Source organism: Caenorhabditis briggsae (genome assembly GCF_000004555.2).
Source record: "Caenorhabditis briggsae complete genome, chrI, whole genome shotgun sequence".
Lineage (NCBI taxonomy): Eukaryota > Metazoa > Nematoda > Chromadorea > Rhabditida > Rhabditidae > Caenorhabditis > Caenorhabditis briggsae.
This window is the reverse complement of record NC_013489.2, coordinates 5,524,415-5,547,812: the sequence shown is the minus strand read 5'-3', so window position 1 is coordinate 5,547,812 and position 23,398 is coordinate 5,524,415. Positions and strand designations below refer to the sequence as shown.

The 23,398-nt window shown below is 37.3% G+C and overlaps 2 protein-coding genes across 2 annotated transcripts in view; one reads left to right on the top strand and one right to left on the bottom strand.

Moving 5' to 3' along the window:
* The window catches only part of Cbr-hpo-24, a gene marked incomplete at both ends in the record, with an annotated part of 4,713 nt that extends 811 nt beyond the window's left edge, over positions 1-3,902 (top strand). The window contains 6 exons of the mRNA XM_002639180.1: positions 1,106-1,480; positions 1,527-2,481; positions 2,527-2,657; positions 2,702-3,404; positions 3,448-3,639; positions 3,867-3,902. Of these exons, the coding sequence (XP_002639226.1) occupies positions 1,106-1,480; positions 1,527-2,481; positions 2,527-2,657; positions 2,702-3,404; positions 3,448-3,639; positions 3,867-3,902 (2,392 nt within the window). The remainder of the gene's footprint in view (positions 1-1,105; positions 1,481-1,526; positions 2,482-2,526; positions 2,658-2,701; positions 3,405-3,447; positions 3,640-3,866) is intronic.
* Positions 3,903-4,566: 664 nt separating this feature from the next.
* Positions 4,567-11,884, bottom strand: Cbr-cfi-1 (the record flags this gene model as incomplete). The annotated part of the gene is made up of 7 exons (XM_045235342.1): positions 4,567-4,664; positions 5,187-5,543; positions 5,594-5,986; positions 6,033-6,105; positions 10,898-11,107; positions 11,149-11,328; positions 11,750-11,884. 7 exons carry the CDS (start codon positions 11,882-11,884, stop codon positions 4,567-4,569), a joined length of 1,446 nt encoding a protein of 481 aa, XP_045092483.1.
* Positions 11,885-23,398: the final 11,514 nt, after the last annotated feature.

The following is a 23,398-nucleotide window of genomic DNA, read 5'->3' as shown; positions in this document are numbered from 1 at the left end:
AACTCTGTTGCAGGCAGCGTTCCAATTTGGGACAGTTCGACTCCTTACCAGCTCGAACTTGTAACAGTTCGATTCTGTCCGCGTTCTGTTCTGGTACGTGTGCGAAAAAAGGACTGTTCTGAATTGAATCTGTTCGATTTTAGGTCTGTTCGATTTTGAAAACGTTCGAATTCGTCGTACCCCCAATTTGAAAGATGTAAATTAGTCCAGAAAATCAAAAAAACTTTAATTTTGCTTCGCTTTTTTTGAGGGCGGAGCCTCGTAAATCGACACAAGCACTGCGCGCAATATTTTCAGGTGCCAGTTGTTCCTAATTCGACGGCTGAACACTAGATATTTTTAGGCAATTACTCTTTAACTACACCACTCTTTGACTACACCTACTCCACATTCTCTTTGACTACAAAATCTCTTTGACTACACTTGTCTCTTTGACTACAAAGTCTCTTTGACTACACTTTTTTGTTTTATAGTACTTTTTTAATGAATTTATTGGAGTTTCCGATTTTTGTCTCAAATTGTAGGCTTAGGCTAAAACGCCAGTTTTCCGGTAACCGTTTCAGCCTAAGCCTTTGATTTGTACAGAAAATAATAAAAATTTGGAAATCTCAGCGAAAAAAAGTGAGAATTTTGCTGATTTTCGCGAATTTCAGTACTTTTTTCACTGTGATGTATTTTTGGAATTGTCAGTTTTTTGTTTAAAATTATAGGCTTAGGCTCAAATTCTTCTTATATTCTGTGAGAACGCCCACAAAAACTGCAGAAAATTTTAAAATTTTAAAAAGTGTAGTCAAAGAGTAATTGCCATATTTTTAGGCGTATGGAAGATCTTTGGCTGTTATCTGCAATTTTAGATGACGATTTAGTGGATAAAATACGAGAACAGCGGGAACTATCCTCCAGACACACTTCTGTAAATTTACCATGTTTGGAATACGAGGTTTCAGAAGCTGTCAATATTTATACCAATGATTTTGTTTACAGTTGCTAAGCGTTTCTTCTGGCTCTCGAGTCTGCGATGATCATCATTTGCCTCTAATTGACGAGCCCAGGTAAGATGCACTTTAGAGCTCAAACATTATTTTAACGTTTTTTTTTATTACAGAGAACAGTTCCAGCTCACAAGAAGACCGGTTCCTAGCTCTGCCGGTCGTCATATTTCTGTTTTCGCGAATCATTTCCAAATCAGTTGCAATGGATCAATCGTCTTCCAATATCACATTTTAATCAATCCGGATGTTCTATCGAGAAATTTGAACAGAATAATTGTGAATACGTTGCTCGAACAAGCTCCAGAACTTCTGGAGTCAAATTTGGTGTACGATGGTTTAAGCACAGTTTACACTACTACTCCCATCGACGTGGAAAGAACTAATCAGATGCTAATCACTGTGAAAGGAATCAAGTTTACAAAGGATTCGCCTAATCAGTTTAGCATCTTCTTCACTTGTGTAGACCGTTTCTCTCTGGACACGAAAATGTGAGAATTGCTACTCCGCAAATGATACATAATTTTAAAATTTCAGCTCATATAACAAGCACGATACATACGAAAAACTACGAATGATTCATGCGATCGACACGATCTTACGACAAACTTCATCCGCCCGCTTCCACACTGTTCTACAATCATTCTTCTCTATTACGCCGCATACGAAAATCGGACCGTCACATGGCCTCGGTTGGGGTACTGTTAATCTAGGACTCGGCCGAGAAGTATGTTACGGTTTCTATCAGAACGTTGTCGAAACATTTGACAAATTGACTATGAACATCGATGTTGCCACAACAACGTTTTACCGTCCAATAGCACTCGCAGAGTTTCTCGCAGAAGTTCTCGAAGTTCCGCTAGCAACAGTCACTGATGGACGATCATTGAGTGAGGTTCAGATAAAGAAGTTCAATCGCGAAATTACTGGTTTGAAAGTCGAAACCAGACACTGTCACACACCGAGAAGATTCCGAATCGCAAGATGTACTTGGAAGCCTATGAAGTCTCTCATGCTCAATATTGACAACGATAAAGAAGCTTCTACGTCGATTTCTATGCTGGATTATTTCAAAACCCGATATAATATTGACTTGAAGTATCCTCACCTTCCATGTGTCGAAGCCGGACGTACTCGCGAGTGCATCCTTCCGTTAGAACTCTGTTACATTGTTAGTGGCCAAAGATGCATCAAGAAGCTCAACGAGCAGCAGATCGCCAACCTCATTCGAGCAACGAGCAGAAATGCTACAGAACGGAAGAATGCCGTTCTCAATCTTCATGAGCGAATCGAAGTAGGGAAAGATCATTATGCATCTGAATTTGGACTTCGAGTGCAAAATCAAATGATGAAGTTAGATGGTCGAATTCTTCCAGCTCCACGTCTGATTTACTGTTATCCAAACTCGAAACGGCAAGATTGTGTGACAACTCCAAATAATGGAACATGGGATATGAGAGGAAAGAATTTTTATTCCGGAGTTGAGATCAAAGTGGGTTCTTACAGACTTGAAATCGTTTTAATGATGTGTTTATAGAATTGGGCCGTGGTCTGTTTTGCTGAGCCAGCGATCGTTCCTTCCAATAATCTACAAATGTTCATAGGCAGTCTAGAAAAGGTAGCCAGAGAAATCGGAATGCCGTTTGTCAACGAATATTGCTTCTTCAGGTTTATTCATTTATGATTATGAAAGAATCACAGTATTTTTTCAGATATGTCCCAGCTGAACAAGCGACCAACTCACTTGAGTTCCTCCAGGAGCAGTTTCCAGATCTTCAACTCGTCATATGCATTGTGTCTGGAAAATCCACAGTCTATGGAGACTTGAAACGAAAAGGAGATCTTCTCGGATTGACAACTCAATGTATTCGTACTAACAATGTAGCACGAGTTTCACCTCACACTCTTTCTAATCTCTGCATGAAAATCAATTCGAAACTCGGAGGAGTCAACGTCGTTTTGTCAGCTCCTCCACCATCAACAGCTACAACACCAACTCTTTTCATTGGATGTCATTTATCTCGGAATTCCGTGGCGTCATCATCAGAATCATCTTCTTCTCTCAATTATTCTGACACTTCTATCGCATGTCTTGTTGGATCAATGGATGGCCACCCAACACGCTTTGCTCCCATTTTCCGTTTACAGCCACGGAACGCGAATACAATCATAGATATGTCTGAAATGATGAAAGAAGCGATTTTGAACTTTCGAAAAACGACTGGATTCAAGCCACACAAAATTGTGATTTATCGGTCTGGCGTTGAAGGAGACTCTATCGACGAGATTCTTCAAGCTGAGCTTCGAGCAATCCGGGATGCGTGCACAATGATTGAATCAGGTTTTCAGCCAGGCATCACATTCATTGCATTGGATGTTGCTCATCATACTAGATTATTTGCGGCCAATGAAAGGGTTAGTAACGTCCTTTTTTCTACTTTGAAAAGTTTTCATTTAGGATCAGATTGGCCACAGCCGTAATGTTCCAGCTGGCACACTAGTCGAAACTGGAATAACTGTCAATAACCACTTTGAGTTCTATCTGGTTTCGCACGCAGGAATCCAAGGAACCTCTCGCCCAACCAAGTATGTCGTTATGTGGGATGACAACAATATTCCGTCCTATGAGATCCATGAAATGACTTATCAGGTAAGACAGTTGAAATGTTGGTTCCAAAAGAACAAGATCGGGGATTTCAGCTCTGCCACACACAATCTCGTTGTACCAGAAGCGTTTCGATTCCATCACCAGTTTACTACGCAAAGCTGGTTGCTCAAAGGGCCAAGATACTTCTCGCTGATAAAAACTTCGATTTGCAGTCGTTCCGGGTATATCTGATTTTTTATAGCTTGTAAAATTATTATAAACTTTTTTAGGACAAATCTTTATCCGAAGGAATGCTATTCACTTAAATCAAAGCCTCGTCATACGTTCATTAGGAACCGAGTCACCATCAACTACCGTATAGAATAACCAAGTTCTCATTATTCACAAATTTCGTGATTTTACTATATACTGATCTCATGATCCTACCTAGTCGAAGTACACTTATAATCAAGCTTTTTCTTTTCGCGTCTGTTGTTTTATGTTATTTTGTTATGTCTTTTTTGTTTTCAATTGTAATACTCGTTTCCATGTTTCTCGTTATATACAAGTTGTTGTTATCCACAAGAATAAATTGTGAGATTTTATTGTGCGTGCGGGTATTCTGAATAATTATGATAAAGATGGAGAAGAAGAAGAACAGAGAAAAGTAATGAAACGGTGTTATGAAATTAAATTATGAAAAAAAGAAAAGAAAATTTCACCATGAAATAAGCTCACAACTAGAGATTTTCGGGGATTTTTGAATTTCGAGAGAGGAGACGGCTTTTCGAGAGAGGGGGGCTGGCGGAAAAGTTTTGGAAAGATTGGGGGAAGGGTTCTATAATTCTGGAAGAGAAGTTTTGGGGAAAGCTCGTTTTGTTTTTTTTGTCATAAAAGCTCGCGAATCGAAGAAACGAAAAAAATCGCGCTCAATTGAAAACTAATTATCGATAGAGCGAAATTGTATTATTAATAAAAAGTGCAAATGATTTAAGACTCGGAGATGGCTTCATCTTGAGCAAATAGTATTCCTTGATAGGTAATTCCATTGATTTCCATCGAAACTGTCATCGAGTTTTTGGAATCATCTGGAAAACAAAATATATATTGGTATAAGTTATTATTCTGATACGAAAAACAATCGGAGGTGTGGAAGATAAACGCCGATGACCGTGGCCAAAGGTCCCACAATAATAACTATCGTAACCTAAAATACTGTAAACACTCAAATAGAACGCCACCCAGACCGTCCACTTTGAGCCTATATATCTCACTTCTTTCAAAGATATCAAAAAGTTCAACTAATAAAATGTTTATCATGATATCAGCAATATTTTATTTGTTAACCACTTTTTGATATCTCTCATAGAAAATGAGATACATGAGCTCAAATTTGACGATTCGGGTGGCGTTCATGTTTACGGTATGTTTATTTTCGGTATTTATTTTCTCTCACTTCGTTTCGTCTAGACGCACGAAAATCGAGAAAATAAAGTCAGAAAATAAAAATTGTTTTAGGTTACGGTAGTTGTGGTGGTGGGACCTTCGATCCCGGCCACCGTCGTTTCTCTTCCACAGCTCTGATTTTCTTACGCCAGCATAATACTCACCTGATGTCTTTGTACTAATCCGTAAACTAGAATTACTATTCGATTTGTGATCGATTTCCAACTTTGCTCGTTTTACTGAAATCAAATTATTTTCCTTGAGAGTCTTAAATCGATTACCTGGAATATCAGAATCATTGCTAGACGTGGATTCTCTTCCAGAATTCGAATGGTTTCCTCCATTTCCATTTGAATTAGCTGTCAATCCTAAACTCTGTCTGGCAGCTTGTTCCACGACTCTTTGTGCTCTTTCCATATTTCTCTGATGAGCCTCGAGCATTGCCATTTGTTCAGCTCCATAGCCGGCTCCGAACAGACCACTGGCTTGAAGGCTCAATGTATTTTCATCATCAAGGAGATCTGAAATATTTTCAAATGAAGGTATTGATTTCCAATCTCCCAAAACCAACCATTTCTCATTCCAAGCCCATTTAACTGCTTATTGAGCATACTGGCAGCCGCATTAGCAGCATGAGGAAGTTGAAATGGTAACGGGAATGAAGGAGCAGTCCGTCTTCCAGGAGCTTCTCGACGATTCCCATCGATTGCTTGTTGTAGATCCGATTGATTTGATAATTTCTCTTTTTCGCATTCATAATCATATAAATATTTCTGATATTGTGTTCGGAGAGTGAATGCAGCAGATGTAATTGATGAGGGTAGATTGAGTCCTTTCGTGATTTCTCTCCATAATTTTTTGTTTATTATTTCAACAAGACCACCGTGTTGAACAACGAGTCGATAGAGTTCATAGAGATCAAGTACTTGTTTTGCCATAATTGGAATTCGGGTCACCGGTTTGCCTGAAACTGATTTTTGAAATCAGAACTCCCTCCAAAATTCGTTTACCTATTCTATGCATAAAATTGAGCCAATCATCCAACCATTCCTTCCTTTTCACATCATCCGACAACTCGTACAACTGCAAGAAATGTCGTATTTTTCATTTTCCAAACTGCGTCCCTCATCAAAAACATGTCCATTTTCTTTTTGAGTAATAAGTGTAATACTTAAATGAGAGAAGGAGTCATTTGTCCTCCCAAAACTTCGGTTTCTTTTCTCATAATTAAATATTCGTTCGACTCGGGAATTGGGAGAAGTATAAGTGAACCACTCAATTAGTTTTCTTAAAAACGAAACAGATAATTGATGGAAAAGATGGAGGAGGAGGCTAAATAAGAAATGATGAATTCGCTTTTGGGTTACTGTAGTTTTCAATGTATATGAAGCTTTCTAAGATATTCAAAAATAGGTATTTGCTAAACGATTTAAAATATTTTCAAATATATCCAAAATAAAATTTTTCAGCGATGACGTCATCAATCCATGACCGTGGCCGAGGTGGGGAGTTTTCTCTTCCATGGGAAAATTTCGAAAAATTCACAGCTTTTCGCAAATCCCATTTTTCTCCGTTTTCCTTCATTTTCCATCGTTTTTGCTCAAATTTTCGTGGTAATTAATCGAAAAAAATTAATTTTATAATTTTATAATTTTTGATTGTTTTATTGCTTGTGCGAACAATTTTCAAAAGAAATTAGCTCATTTTGGGCCAATTTTTGGGATTTTTGAATTTTTGTGTGTAAATCACTAAATTGTGATTGTTTCCTTCATTCAATGATCTATAAAATTATGAAAAAATGAGAAAAAATTCAATTACCACGAAAATTGAGGAAAATTGGGAAAAAAACGAAAAATTGAGAAAAAAGGGAAAATTGGGAAAAACCGAAGGAATATTGAGAAACAGAAGAAAATGAAATAGAATTGAGAAGAAAAGCAATTGAGAAAAATTGGTAGAGGAAAGTATCGACTGAGTTTTAAAACATAAATTAAGCATTAAAGTCCTGAGTTTGTAAAACTTGTCAAGATTGTTTTACAGTTCTCCGTTGTATGCTTTCCTGAAGTTTCGGGACTCAAAAATTCAAAAAAAAACTAATGCCTTTCAGCACAGAACAATTTCCACAATTTTTTTTCGTGATGAGGGAAAAATATGACACAAAATCAAATAGAACAATGTGACAATGAGAAGTGAAAATTTTCTGTCGTAATTTTTAAAAATTCAAAAATATTAAGATTCTGAAGTTCTGCGATTTCGAAGTTCTGAAATTCTAACATTCTGAAATTCTCCGACTCTGAAGTTCCGAAATTCTCAGATTCCGAAATACTGAAATTTCAAAGTTCTGAAATTCTAAAAATTCTGAGATTTTCAAGCTCTGAAATTCAGGAATTCAGAAACTCCCTCAAAAAAAAACTGTACCCCCGAATCACAAGCGTTGTACCCCTGAATGAAATGAGTTGTACCCCGAATTATTGGCAGAAATTCTACCCAGTTGACCCTCCGAAATAACACCTTCGATAGTCTGCAATTGTGTTTGTTTTCCTCAAAAAACTACGAAAAAGATGTAAAAACAAAAATTCATTATGTTCAGAATCATATACTCAAATTGATCTCAATGACCCCTATGAGACTATCAATGACCCCTGGGAGCATTTGGTCCGATGCCCCCTATGAGACATGGTGGGATGCCCCCTAAGAGACAACTTCAGGATGCCCCCTATGAGTGTATGCCCCCTTTGAGCACGATGCCCCCTATTTCGATGCCCCCTGGGAGTATGGGCCGATATATGGCTCTAAGATTACGGTTTAGGTGTCCTTCTATTAGAGTGTTTTCGGTATAGCTGTCGACTCAAAACTTGGTAAATTTGAGAACTACAAAAGAGACCTCTTTCTGTGACACAGAAGTTTATCTTCAATTCAAAAACCACTCGAGAAGCATTCAAACCCATTTTCAAAAATGCATATCTCATAAAAACCAATTCCACTCATAAATCATTGCTAATCCTTCTTTCTCTCTTCCCCGGATGGCAAATAATTCCTCTTCCTGACTCTATTTCCTCCATTATTACATGTTGTAAACTGCTTCTTCTTCTCTCTTCTCCTTCTCCATCTCAGCTCCTATCATTATTTTCTCTTTATTATTATTATTAGTAGCTCTGGTTTTATTTTATTGCCTATATCCACCAGCTCGAAACAGAGAATTTTCAAAAGCTCAGAGGTTGAGTCATCGTGTCTTTCTGTGTGAGATCTTGGTTTTTAGTTCCAAAAAAGTGCATTCAATTATTTAAATGCTCCACACGATGACACAATGCTCTGAAATTTTATCGATGCTTCCAAATCTTTCCCAAAATTCTCCTGTGTTTGATGGAGAAAGTGGTGGGTTCTGTAAGTCAGAAAAAGGCGATATGGGCAGTATGTGAATTTCAGAGAATGAAAAAAAAAATAAATTTTGTTTCGACCAACGGATATACCGTAAACACTCTAATAGAAGGACGCACTAGAGTGTTTACGGTAGCTCATGATACCCTGATTTAGTTTTGATTTGGGTTAGAAGGTGTTGTGAAAACTACGCTTCCACAAGTCGGGTGGAATCCTTCTTGCAAAAGCAGTGTGAAACAGATTGAGTAACACGTCTAAAACGGCAGGAGATAATACATAAACCAGCAGAACTAAGCAGATTCCCTCGCAGAACTGCAGTTTAATTTTCCCAATTTTCCATTATCTTGTTTTATATTTTAATTACAGATTCTCCCATCAGGCTCAACTTCTTCTTTTCTTATTTCCCGCCGACGCGTCGCTTCTCTTCCTGTCTCTTCAGTCACCACGCTCTCTCGTCGGTGTCCAAAGGAGCGCGCTTGCTGGATAATTTTAGGCCTTGCGAGACCCCGCAATTTCCGGGGAAAAAAAATCGGGGAAAAAGTGGGCGGAGTCGGGGGCGGAGCCTACAATGCAACCCTGGCACGGTTTTGCCGCAGGGTTTTTCTGCACATTTGGGCACGGTCATGAGGGGGCGGAGCCTAAATTGCAACCCTGGCACGGTTTTGCCGCACGGTTTTTTTCCGACTCCGCCCACTTTTCTCCGGAGTTTTTTTTTTCCCCCGGAATTTCCGGGGTCTCAGGCCTTGCCAATTGTAATTTAATTTCCCCCGGCAGATTCATAACTTCGCACGTTTTCTATGAATTAATACAAGTTCTGTCTAGAAACAGGCTTGTATTCGCAGTTTTTGTCCTTCCGCAGGTTATTGCAGATTTATTCTTCGCAGATGGAACTGATCGCCTTGGAAAGCTCCACACGAGTCCGTCGTCTACGCAGAGGACTCGCGTATCGCAGAACTGGAATAAAAACCCTATTTTTTTATGTTTTTCATGATGCAGAATTGCCTTTTCTTACTCCCCTTTACGTACAAGGTGTCCCGGTCCCATATAGCAAAATCAGGAGTTTTAACGGGCCGAAACACCCTGTACGCTTTCTCTTATTCAATAAAAATATCATCTAAATCCTTAGTTGTCTTTTCGTTACATTTCAGGTCAACCTCACAAGGCAGTCTGGACTTCCCAGTTCTTCTAGTCCTATGCAGCTTTCAACCCTCTAATCATATTCAGCCTTTCTAGTCGTGAACTGGAAGTTCTCTTCCGACTTCCAGGTCATCACAGAAGGTGGTTTTTAAGACTATTTACAACAATGTGTTTTTTAAATGAATTTCGGCTCTCAACAGGACTAGAGACTTCTCAATTCAGTTTTCAAAATCAAATTTCTAAAAAATTTCATTTGATGGCTCTCCCAAAACCTGTCCCTATCTTTCTATTTTATCTCATGCCCAGCAATCAGCTGATTGTCAAAAAGGAACACAATGAGTTGGACAAAAGGAAGCTTGTTGTATGTTTCTTACATTATTAATCCGACAGATTCGAGCCAATCGGCTGGGTAAACAATTAGCTCGAGTCACTCCTCTCGGAAAGACGAGAGAGAGAGAGAGAGAGAGAGAGAGAGAGAGAGAGAGAGAGAGAGAGAGAGAGAGAGAGAGAGAAATCAATGAATGCCAATAAATAGATGATAAACTATTGATATAAAGAGATGGGCGATGAAAAATGAAGAGGAGTGATTGTTTTATTGGGACAGGGATTACGGTAGATTGAGTATCCAATCTGCAAACTTTAACGAGAAAGTTACAAAATATGGAGAAATCGAAATTTCGAAAGTCTTTTGAATTACAGTTCAAATGAACAGAGCTAAAGCGATGAGTAAAACATATGATAAATGCTCTTTTTTCCAAAGAAATTGATAGTGTGAGGACCCTTCTATTACAGGTTTTACGAACAACTTCTTTGCCCAAAATGTAACTTTCGAAATCTGAAACTTTTTAACAACAAATCTAATAAACAGTCGGTTTCTAATAGATACTTCAAAACCGTATTGCAATAAGATCCCTTTCTTTTACCCTCGTCTTTTGAAACAAGGAAGATTCTGAATAGAAAATGAATTGTGTGAGATGTATATTCAACTCATAATTGATGAGCCAGGTAACCTATTCATTATTCCCGTCTCATCAAAGAATCTCTGAAAGAGTTTGACAAAACGCACAACAAGATGTCCCTTCTCTCTGGAATTAGTGATTCGCAGAGGTGTGAACAATAGATTCGTAAATGTGTGAACACAATGCTTCATCGTAAATTCTTGGGAGTACGGTAGGTCAGAAGATGAAGAAGAAGAGGAGAAGTTGAAGACATAATTAACTAAGTTTTTGGTTTCGCCCGTCTCTATGGTAATTTGAGATGAATACGTGAGATGAGGATATGAGGAGAAAATGAAAAGAAGTCATTTAGAATTCCAAAATTGTGATGCTAAAGGAAATTCAAAGATCCAAAATGAATCACTAACCTGCTTAAACTGTTCTTCATATGACCATGCTGGACCCCCTGAAGCATTGACTCCAGATTCTGATGGCTCATCTGATTTCACTGAATTCTCTTTTCTGAATCCACCTAACGTCAAATCTTCTGGCTCTACTCCATTTGTGTTCTCCTCATCATAATCATCAAGACCAGGGGAGATGGCTGTTAACCCAGAAGCCAACCCGAGTAGTTGTTGCTGAAAATATATGTTGTCTAAAACAAGAAAATTCTTGATACCTGAATATTGAAAGGTCCTTGTAATGCTTGAAATATTGGTGGAAGGTTCAGTGGCGTTCGAAGATTTGATAGATTTAATTGGGAATGTATGAGTCGTTGGACCACTTTTTGACGGGATTCCATGTCGAACATGTTGAGATTTGCTGCTAGATCTGGGGATCCGGGTGGAGTGCTTTTCTGCTGAAAAAAGTGTCATTTCAGATTGGAATTCTGATCGTTTGAAATTTATTTTGCAGCCTTCAAGAACTTCTATGAATTAGCGGCAATATTATTAACGGCTAGAATAAATAGAAAGAAACAGGACATTCCAAAAATTTAGGATTAAGCAGATTCGCTGTTTGAGAATCTAAAGTAACAATGCTGCCTAATACAAGGTCGTGGTTTTTTTTGTTTTGGGATAGGTAGGATTCGGCGGCCTAGCGGTCCACGAATTTTATGGGTAACTGAGCTTATTTCCGAAAAAAAGGACAGTCTGGTCCACTGCAACGTATTTCCGACAGCTTTAATAACCTCACAACTGGGAAATATGGAACAGTAAATCTTGGAATCAAAAAAGTTTTCAAAAAAAGGAAACTCCAGATCCACAGTCCAAACCACTTACCTCATCAATCTGATCATCCGGTCTCTCATCACAATTGCTGCTAGTTTCATCGTGTGCTCCAACATTAACAGTTTCTTGAGTTGGCTCTTTTGACATGCTAACGAACAGTTGCGGTTCGTCGATTCGCACCGACATCTGCCTTTCTTCTGCAAAAGAATTTCGATCATCGACACCCTCATCATCATCATTTATCGTCATCACGGTCATCAAAAAATAGAGGAAGAGATAGAGCAAACAGGAGTTGTTAAGAAAAGGCCACACACACTCTGCTTTGAGAATCTAATGGGTAACACATGTTTTTGTTCGTGTACTGAGAGATGAGGACCCAAATGAACTCTGCTGGTTGTTTCTGTTCCGTTCGAGACGAGAAAAAATGGGCGGCGGCCATTATAGTTTCATATCGCATCAATTAGCGGGGGACTGGTGAGGGAGAAAGGAGAAACTAGGAAAGAATAGAGAGAAAAAGGACAACTGTTTAGAGGTTTTTTAGATGAGAAAAAATAGAAGATGAGGGAAAAAAGAAATCCAAATGATTTACATCGAAAGGATCTATTGAAAAGATCTGTTAAGATGGAATTCTATGGAAAGGAAGGGATATCTCCGGAGGTCGCAAAGAGCCTCAAATAAAATAAGTGCAATTTTATGAGGGGTCTAATCGAGAATGACAATCGAGAATGACAAATTTGTGGAAATGTAAGAATGAGTTTTAGTGGGATAAAATTAAACGATCACCGTAGAACCTGTAATAGAAGGACAACCTAATTGTTAGCTAATTTATCTCGGTTCCTGTAAAGATATTTAAAAGTTGTCAACTGATAATTGTATATCATAATATCAAAAGTCTTTTGTCAGTTAACGCATTTTTGATATTTCGCATTGGAATTGAGATAATTGAGCTCAAACTCGACAGTGTGGGCCCTCATATTAAGGTTTCATGGTGTCTAGATGAAGTTTAGATTGACTGGATTATGTTTTGAGATGCGGTATCTAAACACAGTTTAAATTGAAATGAGAATTTTATCTCAAATATTAACTTTAATATTACCTGCACCAAGAAGAAGGCGACCGTTAACACTGTAATAGAACGCCACCATATGTTTGCACTTTAAGCTCAATTATCTCTATTTCTGTAAGATATATCAAAAATCTGTCTACTATAAAAATGATGTTGATATTAAGGCAAATATTTCATCAGTTGACAAAGTGATATCTTTTATGGAATACTAGATAATTAAGCTCAAAACGGAAGTAGAAGGTAGAGTTCATATAGATTTTAAATTTTATTCTTTCTACAATTTTAAGTTTGAGGCTGCTGACAATCGAAAGATTAGAAAATCTGCTAGATCCTAAAAAACGCAAAGAAGCTGCTCTTTTCAAATGTTTGCTTTTCCTTATTCTAAACTCGAGGAACCTAATTTTATCCCGTATCATCTATCTCAACCTAAACTTGCAAGACAGCATATTCCTTATGGCATATAAAAACCGGGAATCGAGTAAATAAAATGTGATATGAATGGTTTAGGAATCAATCGAAATTTGCATATGATTCAATTGAATAAAAAAAGAAGACTCGTGTTGATTTCGATCAGATCAATTGAATGATTCGAAAGAGAGAGTGAGAACAACCAAACATGAGTTATAACAAGAGGCAAGGAAATGAGCACAAGACCAGATTACATCAATTACCGTAATCCGTTCTGAACTTTGCGCTATATCAATTAGACAAACTCGAAGGACTACATGGTGGAAATAGTGGATGAGATGAAGAGACGCAGACACTTTCCTGGCAGCCGATTTTTGTGTGTTTCAAACAGTGTCTTTTCGTTGTCAATTGAGCGAGAAGAGATGCGCAATTTGAAGCAAACATTTGGAAAGCGCCGAGAAGAACGAGATGATATTTTGCGCCCACTTGGATGCTCTTCTCTCTTGTTAAGCAATACGGTAATCAGTCGTCAATGATTTTGTGTCGTATCTCACTTAGACAAACAATTGATCTCCTATTTTCAATAGTATTTCAATTCACTGATTTCTCTCTCCACTTTAATCGACAAGAAGAAGAACAAGAAGAATAAGAGAAAGAAGAAGAGTTTTACAAGGAAGAAGAAGAGAATATTAACCAAGGATGGGTCAACATATAATAGGTGAATCGAAATGAAGAGTCAAAATAGTTTTGAAATGGAATATGAAGAAGATGAGTCTCTCTGACCAATCAAGCCGCATATTAAGGCTCCTCCTACTTTTTTAAGGAAAGCAGCCTGACTTCTCTTCTGAATATGGAATGAAATACGGAGGGTGCAGAGAAATAAGAGTAAAGAAGAAGACGAAGAAGTAGTGGGGAGGGACAGCATAAAAGACGGACGACGATTACGATAGAAAGTGGGCGGGGCGAAGTGTGGGAGGGAACTGAATTATGATGACGTGGAAAATGGGAATCATGTTTCAGGTGGTTTGGTGCTACATGGATACTAAATACAGGAAATGACCAATCTTAAAATTGATGTAACTTCTAAATCTAGGTTTCATTTTGATCATAAAAAATGTTAATTCGTTATACCGTAAACCTCTAATAGAAGGGCCTTCTAGATTTTAACTTTGAGCCAATTTATCTCGGTTCTTATTGAACATATAAAATAGTTGTCAACTGACAAAATGTTCATCATAACATCAAACTGTTTTACCAGTGGACACACTTTCAATAACTAGCATAGGAATTGAGATAATTGAGCTCAAACTTGATAGTGTGGGGGACCTTCTATTACAGGTTTTATTATTTGTTTGATGCTTATTGGTAGTAATGCTTATAGACTAGCAATCTAATGACCAAAATATTGATAACTTTTCAGGATTGATATATATTTCTCAGACGTCGTCATTTTTAACAGATCCATTTAGTAATTTATCTGAAGTTTTTTTTCTATAATACCGCCAAAAAATGTTATGGCAACAAAGCTTCTTCTGGATTTTGAAAAAAGTTTAATTGATCTGAAACTACCGTAGTCTCACGGATTCAGAAATCGATGGCATCAAAAATGATAAAGACAAAATGTTCAGTGCATTCATTATCTTCATCAGCTTCATCCGACTTCTCGTTTTCCTTTGGTTTTCCCATTCAATCATTGCATTTTTTTCGTTCAGTCGGAGGGCCCTCGAGAAATGAGAAAGATATTCGACCTGACACGAGATATGTCCGAACACTGTCTCGTTCCTCTTCTCTCACTCTCTTTTGCTCTTTTCTCTCCATATCATTTATCACTTATCTTTTTTCAATCCGGTGGAGAGCCCCCGAGAAACGATTTCTTGATGAGTGTAGAGGAAAAACGATGACTCGCTTCGATAAATATATATATATATATAAACTGAAGATTCTGTATAGAGATGGGTAACAAGATTGATTGACATTCATTCGATTTTGTGGATAGCAGAATGAGCCAGAAACCAAACGTCGTTTTTTTATGAATCAAAAGTTTTGGGATTCGATGGCAAAGTGTCAGAAGATGGAGGTCTCGATTTTCTTAAATTCTTTAGAGGCCATCCAAACTTTTCATGGAGATAGCTGGAGCTCAAGGATCTGGTCAATCCCAGAAAAAGTGCAAAAAGAGGTAACACCTTGAGGTGTGGTCGTGACAGGAGCTAAACCGAAAGAAAAATGAGAGAATGACAAAGTGGTGTCAAGGATATAAGAGAAGAGAGGTTGGCAACGGAGAGAGGGTTTGGAAACAAATGTTTTGTGGTGAAAAGAATAAGGAGAAAAAATAACGGAAAACCCATGTTTTTGTTGTTGCTGTTTAATTGAGAGAAGAGGTGGATCGACAGGTGCTGATGGACATAATTGGTCATCCGAAGATGTTAATAGATGGAGAAAGGGAGGTAGAGGGAGAGAGGAGGAATGAGAAGCTGTTACGGTTTACAACTGGTCTTGTAGGATGATTGATAGGGATGTACCGATTGTTTAGAATGAGCTATTCGGAGCTCGTGGTATTGGTAAATATACAGTCTGGGAACAATCATAGAAACGGTATAATCAAAATTTCAGAAATTCTCAAATTCTAAAAGTCTTGAAATTCAAAATTTCGAGTTCAGAAATACGGAAATCCTTAAATCCTACAATTCTAAAATCCGGAAATTTGGAAATACAGGATGTTATAATCTCCAATAATCGGAAAATCGAATTTTTTAATATTTGGAAATCAAACAAATTCAGAAATTCAATTTCTCAGATGTAGAAATCTAAAAACTATCAGTCAAATAGTTTTGGGAATCCAGAAATTCAAAAGTTCAAAAATACATTCGGAAATTTTGAATTTCAGATTTTTTTTTCAGAAAATTGGAGTTTTTAGAATTGACTATGAACGAAATTGATTCACTACAGGAAACGACTAGATTGTGAGGACACGTTCATAGACATACTAAATAATTGACACAATATTTTTGAATTAGGATACTTTCAAATATACGAAAGCCAAAATGCACACTTCTGTTCCCTGATAAAATCTATGTTGTCTAGTCAAACTGATTACTTCTCAGCCGAATTAGATCTGCTCTTTGAAATTTCGGTCAAGACCCATCTATCTCACGTGTTTCTCTGAAATGCCTATTATGACTTCCAATTGTCCTTTCTCAAAAAATCTCGTTAAACATTCCCAAGAACAATTTAAAAGTCATAAGTGCAAGCATCCTCTTCTTCTTTGTCTCAACTTTCCATCATCATCACCATTTTCCACTTCTTCATATTGTGTTTCCCATGATTCTTCAGAATACACTCAATTCATTCTAAACCTACCGTACCCCTCCTCCTCCTACTCAATCGGATTCATTCTAAAGATAATTGAGTGGGTGACTCCGAGCACACACACCCACTTCATAAATTAATCAATAAAACAAAATATTGTTTCTGGGGTTCCGAGAGAGGGGAGAAAATGAATACAATTGAAAACGGAGGACACCACACGGGTAATTAGTATGTTGTTATAGAGCATAAGTCAGCTGCCTCCTCCTGCGTGATGGAGAAAAAGAAGAAGTGTACCACCCCAAACCACGTATTGTTCAATTCAGAAAAAGATGAGCACAAAAAGAGAAACGAGACGACTCCAATTAGGCACCCGCCAATGAGCAAAAGGCAACATTATTGAGAATGAGGGAGAAAAAGGAGGAAATATTAATAAGAGAATATTGGTAGGAGGTGATTACGGTAGAATATGGGGATGCAAGGTGTTGAGAACAGAGAGTTAGAAAATTCGTAATACCGTAAACACTCTAATTGAAGACCAACCTATACTTGAACTTTGAGCTCAATTATCTTAATTTCTATTAGAGATAAAAAATATAGGTTAACGGATTAAAAGTTTTTTCATAATCATTCTTATCTTCCTTATTAATTAAACGCTAGAGGCGTCTGTCCATCCCGGTGTCAGTCTGTCAACTTTTGAAAAAATTTAAAAATACATATATATACGTGACCCTTTTAGAATAATTGATGAGCGGAGCCACGAATCAGTAAAAACTAGATTGATTCGCGCCGAAGGCCCACCAGCTTGCTGGTAATAAATAAATGAAGTTGCGTCTCTTTGTTTCTCTCTCTCTCTCTCTCTCTCTCTCTCTCTCTGTCAGTCTGTCCGGAAATTTTGAAAAGCTGGAAAATAAAATATAGATTCACGTGACCTTTAAAAAGAGTGAGTCGCGAAACGACGATTCGTCGCCGACGAACAGTAAATGAAAAAGGTTATTTCCAGCTGTTTGAAGCGCCGGAGGCGCGGCAAACAGGCTGGTATAACCAACACTTTATCAGTACCACTTCTCGATATCTCAAAAATATAAATTTACGTGGCCTTTTAAGAAAAAGTGAGGAGTCAAGTGATGAACCAGTAAAATAGTAAATTAAATCGCGCCGAAGGCGCACCAGCTTGCTGGTAATAAATATTATATCAGTTAAATTTTTGAACCCTTGCATAAGAATCGAGATAATTGAGCTTAAAGTTGACGGTTTGAGTGGGCTTCTAAATAAGGAAATACGGTAGTTGCTACAGAATTTCCATGATTTTCGACAGTAACGAAAAGTTTATCAAATCATAGTTTCAAAATCTGATTTGATCTCGAAAATTCAAAAAATCTTAAAATCTGAATCAGAACACTCGGAATAAAACAATTCGCCCCCGAATCTTCAATAAATCATATTTTCGAATGTCCTCAAACTTTGAGAGTCTAAACTTGCGGAATCAAGAGACCACGACCGAAAATACTTCAATTTAAGAAAAAACTTTACAACCCATCATAAAAGGTCTTATCTCGATCTAATATCACGACCTTAAATTCTTTATAAAAAATAAACTGCGAATAAGAAACTATAAAAAATCCGACGAGGAGGTCTATAAAATTCGTTGTCTGACCTCTTAATAAAGTGAGTAACCGTTTATGATTATTCTGGTGATAACATAATAAAATGGTATTTTGAATCCTACAGGGTTCTTCTGTGTTATGCTGTTGTGCTTTAATGAGATAGTGACAAAGTTTTAAATAAATTTTGAGGTGGAAAATAGACTAAAAATTACGAGAAGTTTGGATTTTAACGACCTAAAACTTATCCTCGTTACTTTACTAAAGCGCAGAAGCATACCCCAGCAGTTCAATCCCTATGAATCCTCGATCGACCTCAAAATCGAAAAAATCCCACAAAACCCCAGTTAACACCTTTCCACGTCATAAGTCAATTTTCTTGTCATATCCATCTCTTTTTGCTCTTCTTCTTCTTCAATTTCTTCTTGCTCTAATCACTCATCACTCATCAATATTTCTCTAATCAACTCTCCAAGTTTCTCATACTATCTAACGTCTTCATAACCTCTTCATCGGTTTTTGCACAAGAAAATCATCATCAGGCTCTTTTCATTCCATCATAAATACCTTCTCTTTCTTATTACAACCCCACTCATTTCACTTTTCACTCACTGGGACAAAATAAATGGAAGTATATATCGCGGCAAAATTGTGTTTCGCATGGTTTTGGGAAAAGGAAAAAAGGGAAGAAAAATTGAGGGGAAGAATATGAAGAAAACGATTACCGTATGACATTTTAATCGGTGTTCGTTTTGTATAACTACAAAAGGAAGGAAACTGGTATGGTGGTAATGGATTACCTTCTTCTTTTCTCATGTTTAAAAAGTAAAGAACACCGAAAAAATTATTAAATTGTGTCGTTTTTTCCTCCGTTTACTATAATTGTTCATTCACTTCCATACAACCAGGAAAGATTGGCAGACCTTCTTTTGAAATGAGGAAATCATTTTGACCCGTTTTGTAAAAAGACAATTGCCCCATTAATTGTTTTATTAAGAAAACGGGGGAGGTAAAAAAAGGGAAGAAGGGAGAGAAGAAAAAGATGCTCGAGAATCAGAAGAAGTTATGATAACGGTCATTTTTGGATGAAGTTTCAGTTTTTCCATTGAAGATGGAGGGACATTAAAACTAAATTCCGTTCATTTATGCCCCTCGAGGAGCTGAACTTGTGGGCTCTCCTCTGGATGTGCCGCGAGGTTACCAGCTCAGCTACGGTGTGGCAAGTTGAGTTTTGATTTTACTTAAAAATCAAGAATTGTTGATGAGATTAAGCATTGGAGTTAATAAATGAATGTAAATATATATTATTTGTGTAGTTATCATCTAAAGAAGTTATTCAAAATAAATAGACAGAACATTTTAAACACTAATCTTTTCTGAAAACTCGAAATTTGAACAACTAACAGAAGTGGTATAAAATGATTATGTTATGCACTCACAAAACATAATTTCTTTGGGAAATCTTTCAGTTGTTCTGTCAAGACAAATACCGTAAAACCCGTAGTATGAGGACCCCTTTTTTTAAATGTGAGCCAAGTCTCGGTTCTAGTGAAAGATATAGAAAAGCGGTCAACTGATGAATTGTCATAATATCAGAAGCGTCAGTTGACAAACTTTTTTGATATCTTGCATTGGAATTGAGATAATTGAGCTCCATCGTGACAGTGTGGGGACCCTTCTATTACATGTTTTACGGAACATTGACTCCGAGTGAAGTTGATATTGACCAAATGGAGTGGCAGAATTTTTGAAAAATTAGGAACATCTTTCAGGCACCGGAAAAAGTGAAGAGACCTCCCAAATAGAAGACCGTATTCAAAAGTTTGGAAATTTTAATTTCTCAACATCCCCCATCGAAACTCAAATTCCAAATCATTCCGTTCCACTTTTTTAAAGAAACCAGTATTCCCTAAAATGTGACTCATTAACTTTTTGAATTCCCATTATGTTGATTTTCAGTATTCTCTCTGCTAACTTTCATGGATGGTACTGTCGGTAATATCAAAGAAAAAACGTTTTGCCTAATTTGGTAATTAAGAGTAATTACCCTCAACAAACTTCTTTCTTGAAGAAGAAATGACCAATAAAAATGAAAACTTTTGTGATAAGAAAAGCGAAATGATTATTGTTGAAAATGTAAGAGGAGGGGGGATTATGAATGGGTACAGAAGCAAAAACGGGGGAGAGTCTCATCGATAAATCTGGTCTCTTTCTGTTTGGTGCACTATTTATTGACGATGTTCTTCTCGCTGTTGATTATAACTGAGAGCAAATAAAAAGTTGGGGGATGGTAAGACGATCTCGAGGTTGCGCACAAATCAACAATTACTTGTTCACATCTCTCAACTACATTGCCTTCTTCGAATAGGAATTAGAAAGAGTATCAATCGGAGAAAAGAGCAAAAAGAGGAAGAGGTAGAGTGTAGACAGTCAGATTGGAGGAGTATCAGATTTCAATGTGTTCGAAAAAAAGGAATATCTCAATCAAAATCTGTCTCAAACCAGAGTACACAGGTAAAATGCACTTTACATTTCTGATTTAATTTAAAAAGAACTATAATGGTGAAAACCGATGTTTCAGAAGCATAAGTTCTCGAAAACCGTCTGTGGGCTAAAAATTGAAGTTCATCCAGGCATACAGAACCATTCAATTAGGCATACAAAAGGGTTTTTTTTTCGTTTATTTTTTAAAACCATTTTCAGAAGTTTGGAGCTCGACTGTAAAGTTTTCGATCGCCTTGGTGGGTGTTATACAGACCTGGTTTGAGTACTTTGAGGGCCCATACTCCGAGGGTACATCGAAAAAGGGTACATCACTCTTATAGGGTACATTGACTCAGAGGGTACATTGACTGATAGGGTACATCTGTGGAGGAGTCTGATAGGGTACATTTAAGCAACTCTCATAGGGTACATCGACGAAATACTCAAAGGGTACATCGAAAAAATCTGAAAGGGTACATTGGTCTGATTTCGCACAGTTTTCGAATGTTCGTAACTTAATGAGACGGACAAGTTTTATAACGAAGTTTCGGTCATTCATCGGATTATAAGCAACTTACTGATGCTCGGCGAGGTTTTGCAACGTGCTCCTCCTCAATCTTGAATAGTACGCGCTCATTTCTCGATCACTCAGGAACGCTATTTCAAAACAATTTTAGTAATTTACCCGCATTCTGAAAGCTTGAGCAGCGAGCTACACTTTTTTTTCTAGCCCAGGAAGATAAATAACTTCAAACAGATACAATGAAAGATACAATGTTCGTCCCTAAGTGATCGAGGAATGAGCGCTTACTATTCAAGATTGAGGAGGAGCACGTTGCAAAACCTCGCCGAGCATCAGTAAGTTGCTTATAATCCGATGAATGACCGAAACTTCGTTATAAAACTTGTCCGTCTCATTAAGTTACGAATATTCGAAAACTGTGCGAAATCAGACCAATGTACCCTTTCAGATTTTTTCGATGTACCCTTTCAGTATTTCGTCGATGTACCCTATGAGAGTTGCTTAAATGTACCCTATCAGACTCCTCCACAGATGTACCCTATCAGTCAATGTACCCTCTGAGTCAATGTACCCTATAAGAGTGATGTACCCTCAATGTACCCCTTTTTGATGTACCCCCGGAGTATGGGCCTACTTTGAGAACTTCACTAAATTGTTTGAAATTGTCGAGTTTTTCAGATATTTGCCGATTTCTGAAAGACGTCCCTTATGGCCCGTTTTTGCACTGAAAACGGTAAAAAACAGGTGTTTTTCAGTAATCGGCAAACATCTGTATATCTAATATCTAGGAATTTTTCTTTTTTGAAAGTGATCGGAAACTGGACAGCCGAGCTATAAAGTTCGGAAAATAGTCAAAATGGCAGGAAATCAACTGAAAAATACGCCTTTGTGTATCTTATTGAACGGTACTGTAGATAATAAAGTTCGATTGCTTTAAAGTCTGCATTCCTTTTGTTTAAGCGTTCGGACTATTGATCATAAAATTCAAATTCAGAACACAATAGTTTGATTTTCAAAATTTCGGGGTTTAAACTACAGAAGACTATTTTTAAGTATGTTAGATAATAGTTTATCTTTTCATTTCATGCTCTCTGGGTCCGATTCATTTTATAATTCGACTAGCTAGATGCAGTAATTATTTTCAAAACTGAACAAAAGTTTTAAGGGGAACTAACCATACTACCGTAATCACTTCGATCATAAATGTTTTCCTATTTTGGTTATCCTGCAATTGGGCTTTCAGAATTTGAACACCCAATTTTACCGCAACAACCACATCTCCAAAAAATTCAATTAATCAAAACAGCACGGAAAAAAGGGAATGGGGAGTCTCGAATCAAAAGTAATAAATCAAAGTGAGTCTTGATTGTGAAATGTCTTTGGGTTCTAAAGTGTCATCACCTCCTTTTCTCTTTTCTCCCGTTTTCCTGTCACCTTTTCATCAATTCCATTCGACTCCTGTCCCAATCAGAAATATTATTGAAATTCAGGAGAGTTTGGTAGAGAAACGAATCGGATAAGCAATTAAATTGAAACATTTGACAGACATTCTTTAAATTTTCTACGGAAGGGCATCGTCAAGAAAGATCGTATCTCTATTTCTACATCTCGAGTTATTTGAGGTATTGAACCAAATTTCGAATTCTCATTTTTCCCATTCTCAAATATAAATATTTTGAATGTTCTTCTCAAAATAAATCGTCTTTCTCTTTTGTCATCAAATAATCCCGAAGGCCTTGTTGAGCCCTCGGGTCTATTTTGGCGGCGAGACGATTCATTTATAAACATTTTAATTTCTTCGACCTACATAAACTGGCTCCAAAAGTGGTCCGAAAGAAAAGAAAAATAAGGGGAAGAAGAGTAGAAAGCAGTGGTAAAAGAAGAAGAAAACGAGGAGGGGTTCGAAATGATGAATGGATGAAATATTACAAATATGGACGACTACTTGGATTTTGGAAAAGATAGAAAAAGTCAGGATAGAAATGGAAATTTGAAGTAAAAAGGTCCTCCATATTGAGTTTTCTTTGAATTTGAAATTTATAGGTTTGCGGATTTGGAAGAAATATTGACAATGAGAAAATCTGAGATTTAGGTGCTCCTGGGCGATTATTGACTGAATGTGTTGCACCGCAAATAGAAATAGAGACAATGGAGGGATTCGATTAAATTAATCTTACGGTTTCCAACCCTGCAGTCATCGTACAAGCTCCGCTGATTTTTAAATAAGATTGTCAATATCTTATAGTGGTTGCCAGGAGACATAAGAAGCTCAGTTTTTAATGAATTTGTATTATTCAGAAAAATTAGCGGTT